Source organism: Fistularia commersonii, chromosome 3, assembly GCF_037954325.1.
Source record: "Fistularia commersonii isolate RoL2024-O1a breed Wild chromosome 3, RoL_Fcom_v1.0, whole genome shotgun sequence".
Lineage (NCBI taxonomy): Eukaryota > Metazoa > Chordata > Actinopteri > Syngnathiformes > Fistulariidae > Fistularia > Fistularia commersonii.
Window position 1 is genome coordinate 20,257,561 of NC_141286.1, and position 14,294 is coordinate 20,271,854.

The window sequence follows — 14,294 nt, forward strand, 5'->3', positions numbered from 1 at the left end:
TATGCGCTGGAAAGGAGAGGAATGAAGGTTAGTCGCAGCAAGACAGAATATATATGATGGAATGAGAGGAGCCCTGGTGAAACGGCCAGGCTAAAGGGAGTGGAGATCTAGAAGTCGGGAGATTTCGCGTACTTGGGGTCAACAGTCCAGAGCAGCGGAGAGTGTGGAAAAGAGATGGTCTTCACCCATCTGTGAAGGTGGAACCCATCTGGGATCAAGCAAGTTGGAATGGGTGGAGAAAAGTGCCAGGGGTATTACGCGATAGAAGACTATCAGCCAGAATGAAAGGAAAGGTGTACAAGTCAGGGGTGAGACCAGTGTAAGGTCTAGAAACAGTTACGATGACAAAAAGACAGGAGACAGAGCTAGAGCTTGCAGATAAGAAGATGCTAAGGATCTGTTTGGGAGTGACCAGGATGTAGAGGATCAGGAATGAGTCTATCAGAGGAACAGTACATGTTTGATGTTTTGGAGAAAAGGTCAGAGAAGCCAGACTGAGATGGTTCGGTCATGTACAGAGGAGGGATAGCGAATACATCGGTTGACGGCTGCTGGAATTGTAGCTGCCAGGCAGGACATCGAAAGGAAGACCAAAGAGAACATTTATGGACGTAGTGAGAGAGGATATGAAGGTAGTTGGTGTGAGAGCAGGATACAGAGAATAGCGTTAGGTGGAGTACATTTATTCACTGTGGCAATCCCTGAAGGGAAAAGAGAAAGGGGAAGACGAAGAAGAAGAACAAGAAATTTCCACAGGAATGATTTCTGGGCACCAACGACACTCATGTTAAATAACATATGGCCCATTTTTGATGTTATAATGCATGACTTCCTAAGTGCTTGACGCAATCCCTTATTACATTAATGCCAATTAAGCAATTTTTACTTTGATTGCCAGCTGCCTTGTCTAGAAGGGGTTCATTCTGTAATCCTTCAACTACTTTTGTTATGGTTTTAGAACAAAATATTAAACTTAAATTAAATATCAACTGCTGAGGCCTTTATAGGACAACTAAAGAGTTGAGTGGCCTAAGTAATAGAATGATGGTGAGGCCACAGGGAGAAAGATGTGCAATCTTCAACATAAATTACTTTTCTTGTGAGGAAAGCTTTTTCACACTTACAAAGATCACAATATTGTACAGATTATCCACTACTGCTGTACAAGTATTTATACTATTGTTGCTATAAGATGTATAGCAACAAGTAAAACATCTTGATTTCAACATGTTTTCCACATAGTTATTTTCTGATTACATATTTTAAATTCTGACTGATCAGCTATGACCCCTTCTTCTATCATTTATATGTATGATTTTTCACTTACTTGTAAGTAAGTAGCTCTTTCTTGGTGTGAGGCAGAAGCAGCTTAGTGTAAAATGAGCTGTCCAAAAGGTAACGCTTTGCCAGGTTTTCATCTGAACATACCCCATTCAGAGATCAACATGCCTAGCAGTGACCAGAAAAGCCCATGTGGATTTGCTATTTTGGAGATGGGGAAAAATAAAAATGACCACTGCTCAAGGTCGGATTAAAGGAAAGTGACTGAACACCCTTTTTTTCCATCAGGTGTATAGATGTATTGAGGTCAAGAGCTTCTTCAATGTATGACTTTGGCCTCAAATGCAATGAAAAAAGCAACAATGTGCAAAAACACAGATGAGCCAAATTCTTTATGCTATTGATTAGTGTCATTGATAGTGCTGTGGATGGAGACAAGGTGGGAATTGAGAAATGCTTTGTTTGTAAAGAACAAAGTGGGTCAGCCTGTTTCTAATGCCATGTCTGTCACCAGGGGCAGCAGCTAATGGACTTGGAGCACAAGTTAACTGTTGCCAAGGAAGAACTGGAGAAGACTGCACTTGACAAGGTTACTAATGCATAATGACTGATAAATATTTACTCTGCTGTAATTTTCTTTAGAGCTGTGCATTTGTCTCTGAACTATTTTCATATACAGTGTTGGAAGCTAAAAATATATAAATCATCAGAATAATATACTAATTATTGTTAGCAGTGCCATTCAGTTTTTTTTTTTCAAGTTCATTTTGAAAGAGATGGTGAATTAAAGTCTTATAATTACAAAAAACATATTTTCATTTAATTTAGTTTCAGCATGTTGTATACGTATGTAAAACTTTACACAAGACTAACATGCTGGTTTGTGAAACCAAATTGGTATTAGAACAGTAATACTGACTACTGGGGTATTATTTCAATTGGTAAAATATACACTTAACGCAATTCTAGATATAAGAATTGGATAATCTTTACTACACACATCTTTTTCCTCCAAATAATTTTGCTTCATGTCTTACTCTAGCATTTTTACCCATCTGCTGAAAGCCCCTTTAAAGCATGGCATCCCATGGCTTAATGCCCAAGTAAATTTTTCACATGAAAAGAGGCATGGGGGATTCAGAAATGTTCCTGTGTGTAATCTTGTTTGGGGACAGGAGTCTCAGCTGAAGGCGCTGAAGGACACAGTTCACATCTGCTTCTCAGCTGTCCTGCACAACCAGCCTGGCAGCAGTCACAGATTTGCCGCCTCCCCGACCCATTTGTTCAGATATTCATCACTCATCAACAGTTCCAGAGTTACCTTTCAGCAGCCACATGCCAAGGTAAAACTGATTCTTTTGCGACAGATAGTTATTAAAAGAAGGGGGGCGTGAAGGGCATTGTGATATAAAGAAAATCTACCATGTGATGTCAGAGGTTTAATTTGTGTCAACTGTCAATTTGCTCCCAGTGTGCCCTGAGTAAATAGTATCTCAATTTCAAATGGCAAAAATCAAATATATATGGTAAGGCAAAGTGTCAAAGTCAAGAAAGATAGAAAGAAAGGCAGGCTGGAAGTGGACAAAAGAAAAAAAAAAAAACAGCAAACAAATGCAAGTGCAAATGAACCATGAGTGCATCGAAAACAATGTTGATGGAGAAAAAAATTACCCAAATTAATCTTTCTGCTTTGGTCAATTCCCATATTCTAATTTTGTAGAAACAGTCTTCATCATCAGTTAGTGTTTTCTCTTTTATTACTGTATGTTTCAGATTTTGTTCCAATTATTGATATATTGACTTATTCATTGAGTCGTTCATTATTTTGTAACTATTTACTGTAAAGTGTTTACAACATTGATTTTTATAAGGGTGTCCCTTCTGGTGAGCTCAGTGCTTGTGCAAGATTGGAAACCTGTTTTTTTTTAATTCATTTGAGATACCAGATGAGCTTTAATAAATTAAAACACCCATGTTTGTAGTTACGCAGAAACAGAATACAAATAAGTCAGTGCTGTGTCCTGGAGGAGATAAGGCAAAGCAAATTTACTTATAATTATAATGCAAAATGGCACAATAAATAAAACATTTGACAATATGCTCCATGAAGCTGAACAGTGGATCACAGATGTGACCCCAAGAACACAAGAGGGACCACCGGGTTGTGGGTTTGCATGACTGATCTGTTCTTATCCCCAAGGTTCACTGGTCTACTTTAGAAGGAAAAAAAATAATCATAATAAAACTTAAAGCTGTATTTCATCTTTTCAAAGGAATTGAGGTTACTGAAAAAGGGAGCTGAAAAAGCAAAATTCAAAGAAAAAATATTTCAGAACTGCTTCCTGCAAAAAAGAGAATAAATTAAAACTACTAACATGCATTGCAATGACAAAAAAGGACAGTTAATTAAAATATGAATAAATAGAATACAGCTACAAATATAATCCCACTAATTTCACACATTTTTATTGAGTCAATGAGATAAACAATGATTACAAAATTATATTAATCAGGGTTTAGAATAGGGATGATTATTATCCCATTATGGAGAAAAGCCAATCATTCTTTGTTGGACCAAATTCTGTGATTATTTTATCTCTTATGGTGACAAATAACAGTTCAAAAATGCATGATAAACAAAACATTTCCAAATAGTTTTTCTACACCTATCTGTCCATCCATCCGTCCGTTCCTCTGTCTGTCCATCTGCATGTCTCATCCATCCACCTACTGTATCTGTCTATCAATTTTTAATGTATGTATGTTTTTATTTATCTACCTCAATACTCACCAATGTATTTGAAAATACTATATACAAGTATGCATATCATAATATACGACAAAATGACAGATTTAAACTCTTTCTTGAAACAATATTCTTTCTAACATTGAAACAGGAAAGACCCTTATAAGACACATGAACTGGTATCATTCCATGGGCATGTTCTAGATGATGTCTCAGCCAGGACCTCCAACAATCTGCCACAACTTGAAATTTGAATCATAAAATTTGTCACCAATTCACTGTTAACTTACCAAGCAGGCTTTTGTCAGAGCACACAACAGGCACATATTTTGCTCCTGTATTGTTTTCTTTAGGTGCCACCATCTGGATGTTATTGTCTCAGGGATATTACACAAAGCAAATGTTTCAGCCAATGACTGAATGTAGGAATTTTCAGTATGACATACTATAAAAACTACCTCTGTCTCATTATTTGAACACTCTACCTAAGTTCAATCTTAAGGTACTTCTGCTTATGTATTCACTTTTGATTGTACTCAATTTTTTTCTTATCCACTGCATTTTAGATGGACATAAATTATATTTTGCTACATTTAATTGAGTTTTACCTATCTTTCCTCAAAGAAATGTATTTTTCTTCTTTTCATTCATATATGCATCATGTATGCATAAAGTAGATAATCACAGCATACATCATGAGTTATTTTAACTGTTATTTCTTTACAGTTATTCAACTACTTAATGCTTTAAGAATATTTTACAGATATATTTGTGCACCTAAGTTAACAGTTACAACTCAGGAATTTTAACTGTAATTGTTTAATTGTCCTTTTTTTTAGTTCTATTTTCTTTAAATTTTTAATCCATTTCCCTCGACAACTTGTAAAGAAACATGACTTGCGGAATTACATCCAAATTCTGTCATACCAGTTCATTAGCAGAAGCATTCGAAAGCTTTATGGCCATTAATCATTTGATGTGCTGAAGCTCATAGCAAAAATTATAGAAGTCTCTATGGTGAGGAGGCAAGACAACAATAAGTTTTCTGAGATTACAACAATGATGCATCAAATTTACCCGAACAACCAGTGATTGCCAACAACAGTCATCAGCAATCAGTAGCGATTGGAAGTCATCTGCATTCGGAATCAGAGCTCGAGTCTCTCTTTTTGGCTGAACATGGTGCAGTCTCCTTACACACTGGACACAGAACAATGTTATAGGCAGGCTTTTATAGAGCGACAAGCAAAGAAAGAACACGTACACATTTAATCAGTTAGTTAATAATTCCTTCTAAGGTACATTAGCCTGTCCTTCATATACACATATCAGCTCTATGCTTGAGAACAGACAGCATGATAAGACAGGTAAAATACATACAGCAAAGCTGGTGACACAACAAGTCGCTCAGGAATGAATGAGGCTTGTTGCATGTCGCACAGCTGTTAACACGACAAGGACAACCTGATTTTCCCCATATTCCTCCCTTTTGTCATTTTGACAACTAACCTATCGATTGATTCGTCTTAGCATAACAAGTGAAGAGTAGTACATCAACAATGTAAATTCTCGCAGATTCAATACACTGCATCATTGCTCTTCATAAACTTCTAAGCCCCTTTTCTTGAGTTATCACTATCAGAGTTCCTGTGATATGGGGGAATCCAACCCGGAAGGAGGTACGAGTCTTGGCATTCCATTATCGCCAATGTAACTGCAGTTCCTTTAAAACATATTTGGTCATGGCTTGAATCAAAACAAACAAATAAAATTAAAAGTATTCCTCCTGCTATCCAAACTTGCCCTGAGGTGAGGAACAATCCCCATGACCCTGCCATCGCCTGTATGTCCCCGAACGGGTTCCATGTCTGTCCCTCGTGGAGTTCTTTACTTTCTTGTTCCGTATCCACAATTTCATTGTGCACCGCAGAGGAAGAATGTGAAATATAAGTATAACATTTTGAACCTCTAATTTTGCAAACACCTCCCTGTGAGGCCAGGATTACATCTAATACTATTCTATTTTGTAACACCATGTGTCTAATGTCATTCAATTCTCCCTGAATTATAGAAAGGGCAATTACAGCTTTGGTTTTTTTTTTTATATATATGTCTTTCAAGCACAGATGAGAGAACAGCAGTTTCCTTTCCCAATACAATATGTACGAACCGTACGATGGTTTGAGGATGCTTAAGATTCTGGAGCCGAGGGAGATGGTGTGCCTGTGGCGTACATGAAACAGAGCTAATTCTTTCATATCCACATGCCTAATCAAAGGTACAAGATAAACTCAATAACAACTTCCAGCAACTGTTTTCCAAGTCACAGCCCTTATTCAGGAAAAGCATCCATAAGCCACATTGTCGCAAATTAAATAAACTTGCAGTGGGAGCGGCAAATCTTTTATTACACCGTGGAGAGTAATCATATTACCTGAATAGGTGCTGGCACCTAAGAGGTATTCATCATTTGCTTTGAATTGGAGGCAGCGATGGACACCCTGATAGACTCCAGTCTGCCCCAGCAAATGGAACCGGGACTAACATTTGGGATATAGATGAGGTGGGCTAATGTTGCCATATCCAACAATTCAAGTAATTGTCTTCTCTACCAAACTCTGTCATAAGAGACAGGCTGTGCTATGGGCTTCGAAGAGTGGTGCTCAAGTTGGGAGGTCTTTCATTATCAGACTTTCCCTACATGCAAGGCGCCAATTGAACTCAGTGGGGTAGTTTGGTCCTGCGTTGCAGTCATCTGGTGTACCCTGCCAATATGCATATTCATAACTTGAACTGTATCTTGTACTCAAAATAACCAAACAAATGCTTTGACCCTTACATTGAAACAAAACGTCTTTTGTGAGGACAACCCACCAACAGCCATATTTTGGGTTGCTAGGTCTGAATGTGTATATGTGGCATTCGTCTCCATTGGTTTTGGACATTTGAATTCAATCGGACCTGGTATGATGGGGGATGTAAACGTGTAGCTCAGTGGTAGAGCACATACCTTGCATGTATGAGGACCTGGATTAAATTTCCTGCATCTCCACTGTAAGTCGCTTTGGATAAAAGCGTATGCCAAATGACTATATTTTTTTATTTATCTTTTTTAATGCGCAGACATTTCTGATGCCATTTACTGTGATTCCCATAAGCTGGTGATTCCTCACATGATTGTGTCGTTTACACCAAAATGGAAGAATACTCTTAGTATCAAATTTTTCAGGCAACAATATGGAACAGACACCTTTGCGTCGTCTATCACATGCAATGCCTCTCATACCATCTTCAGCCTCCTTTAACATAAGGCTAGTACTTCATCCTTAATGGTGTACACTGTGCAATTATCCTTACAACACTGCGTGGCAGGACAATGTAGTGCAAGGGAACCCTCTTTCCATTCCATTCTGAGACGGAGGAGGGGGTCGTCCCCAGTGTGCCACAATTCCCCAATAACATAAAGGGTCATCACCATCATGTTCAATAACAGGAACAGGCCTGAGCCTTCTTTTGGCTCAGTCCTAGCCTCTTAAAGGGGCTATCCAGTGAGACGCAGTCAATTGTTGGAGCTTTGCATGCTGCTGATGGAGGTAGCTGTTACGTCCCCCTACCCCTCTGGATCCAGGATCTGCTTACAATGGCTTGCGTGAATCCAATGCACCCTTCCGTTCAACTTTACTGCTGTCTCACTGACAAATAGGATCTGGAACAGCCCGATGTTGCGTCACTGTTTCCAATGCTTTTGCCAGCGGTAAATGAGCACCCAGTCTCCTGGATTCAGACCATATGGACTGCAGTGGCTGGCACAGGAAGTATAGTTTTCACCTATGAATGTAATGTAATGACAGGGCCGACAAATTAGCACGGCATCTTTTATACTGACCAGTGGTCAAGGCAGGCCTCACTGGGCCCATGCCAGTAAATGAGGGTCCTCCAAACATTATTTCAAAAGGGTTAAGGCCATATTTATTTCTAATTTGCATGCACATGTGGAAAAGTACCTGTCAGCCCAACGTCTTCACAATACTTTTTGTTTTAATTTTTATGATCCCAGTCTCTTACTCCACTGCACCTGCGGACTGTGGATGATAAGAACAATGACACGTGATGCTAAACCCTAAAGAATGTGAGATTCCATCAAGAGCACGGTTAGCAAACCCGGTCCCATTATCGCTGCTTATGGGCCGAGGTATTCCCCATTGTGGTATGATGTGTACCAGTTGTATTTTTCCCACTGTTCCTGCATCCTGTTTAGAAATAGGAAACACTTCAACCATTTGCTGAACATACACACTATCACCAAGCATTACTTCTACCCCTCTGATGGAGTTAATCCATCATTGGGGGTGAATAGTGTTATTGTTGTATTTTGATTGCACCCGATTGCATTGTTAGCTGCATAGATAACATCGCTTGCAAAAATCCACAGCAAATGTTACAAAACCTTTAGTATACCAATTAACATTTACAGCTGCCTGCATAGCATTCCTACCCACGTGGTCTTTACCATGACTGAGCTTGGCATATGGGTGAAAGAGGGCCTTTGGCAAACAAGGCCTATTGTCAGGGCCAATCCAAACTCCATCTTTAAAAATTGCTCCAAAATGCCAACATAGCCTTCTCTGCTGCAGCTATTGCTCTCAAAATTGTGGGAGACCAGCAGTGACAGGATCAAGCTCAGAAGAGGAATAAGCAACTGCCTCCATGAGGCTGACAGAAGATAGATGTTATAAATCAAGATTTCTGATCCATAAATTGAGTAAATGGCAAATCGTCCAAGGTAGGCCCAGAGTTGGGAAACGAAGACATAGATGTCTTCAAATCTTCAAATGCTTTCTCTGCCTCAGGAGTCCAAAGTAATTAATCATGTGCATTTAATGTTTTCCCGTGGACCAGTAAAGAAAGAGGTGATTCCCTTTTCTGAATAGTTGGGAATCGTTTGACTACAATAAGACGTCACTCCTCAAAAGTTAACCATTTGTTTTTTAATCACAGGTTTTGGCAGCCTCTGTATTACAGCAACTCATTTGGGAAAGAGAGATTTACCTCTCCATGTGATCACATGTCCCAAATTAGTCACCTCTTTTTATGCAAACTGAAGTTTCTGCTTACTGACCTTGTAGCCATTTTCTGTCAAAAATGTTAAAGTAGTCGTGCTGGATCAGTTTTGCATGCTTCTTTTGAAGGCCTACAGATTAGCAAATCATCTGCGCACTGCACAAGTGGAGGCCCCCAGGAAGATGTAACACTGCAGGTTTTCACTCAGAGCTCTATGAAACATGCCTGGACTTTCGTGGCCATTGGGCACCTTGTCCATGTATACCCTCGCCCATTAAAGGTGAGACAAACCTGAACTGACTGTCAGGGTGTACTGGCACAGAGAAAAAAATTATCATTAGCCAAGTCCACAATAGAAAAGTATCTGTTTCCTGGTGGAACAAATGACATTATGGTATATGGACTAGATACTTCTGGTGCCCGTTGGTACACTGCTGCATTTACTGCTTCTAGATCTTGTATGAATCTCCATTCTATAGGTTGCCCTTCCTCTTCACTTAACTTGGAAAATCGGGGTGCATACAGGAGAGTCACATGGTACAACTATACCAGATTTCAGCAATGTCTCAAATACTGGCATGATGCAATCGATAGCTTCTTTCTTTAGGGGGGTACTGTTTTAAACATGGCCTATATTCAGACTTGGGGTGCACCACCAAGGGCTTAACTCCTTTCATAAGCCTTACATCATGTTGTCCAACATCGATCGATACACATTACCTATAGCACTATTCTCTATAGGCCAAACTCTCGCCATTCCCAATCTGCTGGCTTAGCTATTGATCTGTAAGGGGTAGACTCACAGAAAACCTTTTCCTGAGATGCAGAAAGAGACATACTCACAGCAGCCACCTTTTCTGTCCAAGACATATGTTTCATAAACACTTCCTCTGACCTTCTTTCAACACACCATTCTTCTATTCCCTGTCTGGCCTTCTATTGCCATACGATATAGGGACTGATCGTTTATGCCGCTATAAGCTGCAATACTGTGTGTATGAGCAAGCAGATAAGACCACTGGCTTCTCTGTGTGCCTTTAATTTCCACTCATAGACATACAAGGGTATACTTATATCACATTTAACTATAGGAAAATTCTGTGACACCAAAAAGGAATACTCTATCACCTGATGATCTAATTCACACTTTAGGGCCAATTATCAATTTTTTGTGGTTGGAACACCACTTAATCCTATTGTTACACATGTCCGTCCACTTGTTTTTGGGTGTCATCTCGTAAAACTGACTTAGTAGCCCCTAAATCTACATGAACCCTTACTGGATGATTTGAAACCTTTTATTGTTAATTCTGGAGATTTCTGATAGCCTATATTACTAAAATACATGGTAACTCAAGAACCTGGCTTTTGTCTGGTTGAGTAGGTGTAGGTGTAAGATGATTACTTGCATCTTCGAAAGATGGTGGCCCTTGTCAGGAGTCCGCTCCTCCGGAGCTCCCCCCTTGCATCTGCTAGACCCTGGGAAGGCTGGCTTCCCCAATGTCTCCGGAAATACCGCCTGCCAGTGTCCAGGCCTCTCACAATAATGACACACACTCTGGTCTCTCTTAAAACTGCCTCGCTCACGTCCTCTTTCCTCTTGCCCCCAACCCTGCCCAGCCAGTGTTGGAAATGCTGTAAGGGTGGCCTTCATGCACTAAACGCTGCAAGTTACATTTCTCCCATCTTCCTTTGTCTGGTTTGCTCTTGTCATCGTCTTTTCTCTGGACTTGTTCTTCTGCATATTCTGCATGCTGCAGGATACTTGAAAGTGGGCACGTCTTTCAGGTGATGCACCACTTTCTCACCATCCATGCCAACTCCGGCCTCTATCGGCTCAGGAAATGTTCTTTCAGACGAACTTCATATGGCTCTAGTGGTTCAACACCCATGGGGTCAGGTCTGGTTAGGACATTCTTGCTGGTGTGAGCACACCTTGGATCTTGTGATAGTCGTTGCCCAACATTTGTTCATCAGGCGTCATATTTCAGATATAGTAGGTCCAGATTCCTTGAAAAATAGGGTCAGATCAGTCTCCCATTTTGTGAGATTATCTTTGGACGTATTGCCGAAGCAGAGTCCAGATCCAAGTCCACTGTGTCTCTCAGAGGTTGGTGTCTCTGTTTTAAGTGTTTTTGAATTTTAAGCCCTTTGTTTTTCCCTTCTCTTTGTTCTTTTGGACAAGGTAGAATGCTGAGCTGCACTCATAAGCACCATCTGCCATAATATTGCCTTTAACTGCTCTAGCTGGTTCTCACTAAGACTCCCTTTAGAAGGAAATCCTAACTCTATCTACTTCTGAATCTGTGTACAACTTTGAACCTCTCATTTTTCTTGCCGCATACAAACCCAGAAAATACTGCAGCAATAACCATGATATGCCTGTCAACAACTTCTCTATGGTTGTGAGATATTTTCCTTTTCCACTGGCTCTATCTAAAGTGTATCATTGTGTCCTCACCGCACGTGGTTGTTCATTGGGTCGGATCGACAATCCGGGCTCCGAAAGATGGAAGCCTCTAAGCTGAAGGTTTGTTTGGCCAGGTCCATCTGGCAGAGTCCAGATCACGTACCCGATCCCATCCTCGCCGCCAACTTTGTAGAGGCAGAGTCTCTATGGTGAGGAGACAAGACCACAATAAGTCTTCTGAGATTACAAGAATTCATTACAACAATGATGCATCGAATTAACATGAACAACCAGTGATTGCCAAAAACAGTCAACGATGATCAGCAGCGATCGGAAGTTATCTGCAATCGGAATCAGAGCTCAAGTCTCTCTATTTGGCCAAACAGGGTGCAGTCTCCTTACAGACTGGACACAGAACAATATTATAGGCAGGCTTTTAAAGAAAGACAAGCAAAGGAAGAACACATACACATTCCATCAGTTTGTTAATAATTCTTTCTTGGGTACATTAGCATGTCCTTCACATACACATATTTGTTCTATACGTGAGAACAGACAGCATGATGAGACGGGTAAAGTACATACAGCACAGCTGGTGACACAACAAGTCGCTTAGGAATGAACGAGGCTTGTTGCATGTCGCACAGCTGTTAACACGACAAGGACAACCCGATTTTTCCCCACAATCCTCCCTTTTGTCATTATGACAGCTAACCTACCGATTGATTCGTCTTAGCATAACAAGTGAAGAGTAGAACATGAACGATGTAAATTCTCACAGATTCAATACACGGAAAACCCGATTTTTCCCCGCAATAATAATACCAATGGAACATGCTACGGTTTTGGCTGTAAAAACCGATAAACCTGAGTGACCTCTGATTATTATTTTTTTTCTTTTGGCTGCTCCCTTCAGGGGTCGCCACATGGAATTAACCTTCTCCATCTAAACGTTTTGTCTCTATGCTATTCTCTCACAACTAAGTTCATGTTCTCTCTTGCAACATCCATACATCTTCTCCCTGGTCCTTCATCTAGGCCTCCTAGCCAGGCAATTAAAAAAGGAACATTGCTTTTTTTTTTAAATATTTATATTTTTTAATTTCTTAATCGTGTATTTATTGATTGAATATATTTATTTATTTATGTTTTTTTTTTTTTATTCTGGTGTAAACCCTCCCAAGTGGGATTTATGCTCTATTGTGGCTCCCAGCTTGGTTAAATCATGCATTTTAACACATTGTCAAAATATCCACATCGCTGCACTTCACAGCAGACATAATGCACTGTCTGCAATTTGAATTTAAGTGTTTGCCGATTATAACCTCCTTTTCAAGTGGCTATTTGTCAACCTGATGCCCCGACAATCACTCTCCCGAGAAAAATAGCCCAGAAAATAATTACTACCAAATATAACAGCTGTGCAATCAAGATTCCAGAGGCTGTTCAGTATAATAACATGTCAACAACTGGCCGTAGTCAAAGGAATTTATGTAAGTAGTACCGTAGCTTTAAATTCAAATTACTAGCGGGCAATATGAGTGTACTGGTGTGATGAACGGAGATTTGTTTTCGATTAAATTATAAACTGCATGTAACACCATTATTGGGGAAACCCTATTAAAGTCAAGGACAGGGCAGAATCATGCTGGAGCTCACTTTTATTCCCTGAAGGAATGTTAGGTAAATGCAGAGACCATTGTAAAGTCACAATAATACCTTCATTTTGGCATTTTATGATTAATGTCAAAGATTTATTTGTCTACTCAGACCCCTGACTTTCTCTTTATATTTCACCTAAAACATATTTTTATCCACACATTCCCTAAAAGTACAGTTGAAATATATCAGAAAGTACACACTGTCTCTATCGCTTGAAAATATATTTGACGCTATCTGTTTTCACCACCAGTAAGCAGTCATGTCAACTTCAATCAGAGATTGCGTTAGTTCTGATTTCTGAAAAGCAGACGCCGCAGTCGCTTTGAAATCATGGATTCAGCCAGACCCCCACTGTGCCTTATCCTCCATGATCCTGGTGAGCAATTCTGTTTTTAAGAGGCTTTTCTCTCCTCAAAGCAGTCACAATTGACTCTGCGTCTCTTTTGTGGGTGCCTTAGAGATTTGACATGCCCTGTAGAGGAGTTACTTTTTTTTTCTATTCATTCCCTCATTTTCTTATCATGCCTCAATTCCACCAGTCCCACCCGTGTCAACTGCCCCTCTGTAGTGACATATGAAAATATTGAGTTAAATTGAGATTTTTTTTGTACCGATCTAGACTGGTGTTCACGGCCATGTACTGTATGTAAAATGATCCCACCTTCAGAAAAATTGTGCCTATTCCTTTTCATGTCCCTGCTAATGTGTGCCAAATAATAGCAAACACATAGCCATTTCTCAAAATATACACAATAAAGGGCAACTCAAGTTAGGTGTGGGCTGATTTTATTTTTGTTAATGAGCCAATTACTTCTCAGTTCATTTGCATAAAAATAGCAGCGCTTCAGTTTCAAGCAGTTGCTTATTATCTCCTTAAGCAACTGTACTCTTTTGACGGGCTGATAAATCTGAGTCAGCCTGATCTGTAAAGTTTACTGTGGCTCTCCATCTGCTCATGCTGTCTGTGTCTCTGTATGTGGGTTGAGTCCTGTTTAAATCACTGCCAAATTAATCTGAAATTAGGTGATAAAAAAAACAAAACATGCACAATAGCACTTACTATGTGTAAAGGAGCCAAATGATCCGCAGTTATGACATTGGATAACAATCCGCTCACAAAAGATAGAGGAAAAT

At 39.8% G+C, this 14,294-nt stretch overlaps 1 protein-coding gene across 1 annotated transcript in view; it reads left to right on the plus strand.

Annotated features, from left to right (window-relative positions):
* The window catches only part of luzp2 (leucine zipper protein 2), a 169,575-nt gene that overhangs the window by 140,724 nt on the left and 14,557 nt on the right, over nucleotides 1-14,294 (plus strand). Inside the window, exons 8-9 of the mRNA XM_086144019.1 lie at nucleotides 1,796-1,870; nucleotides 2,457-2,624. Coding sequence (XP_086000145.1) covers nucleotides 1,796-1,870; nucleotides 2,457-2,624 — 243 coding nt within the window. The remainder of the gene's footprint in view (nucleotides 1-1,795; nucleotides 1,871-2,456; nucleotides 2,625-14,294) is intronic.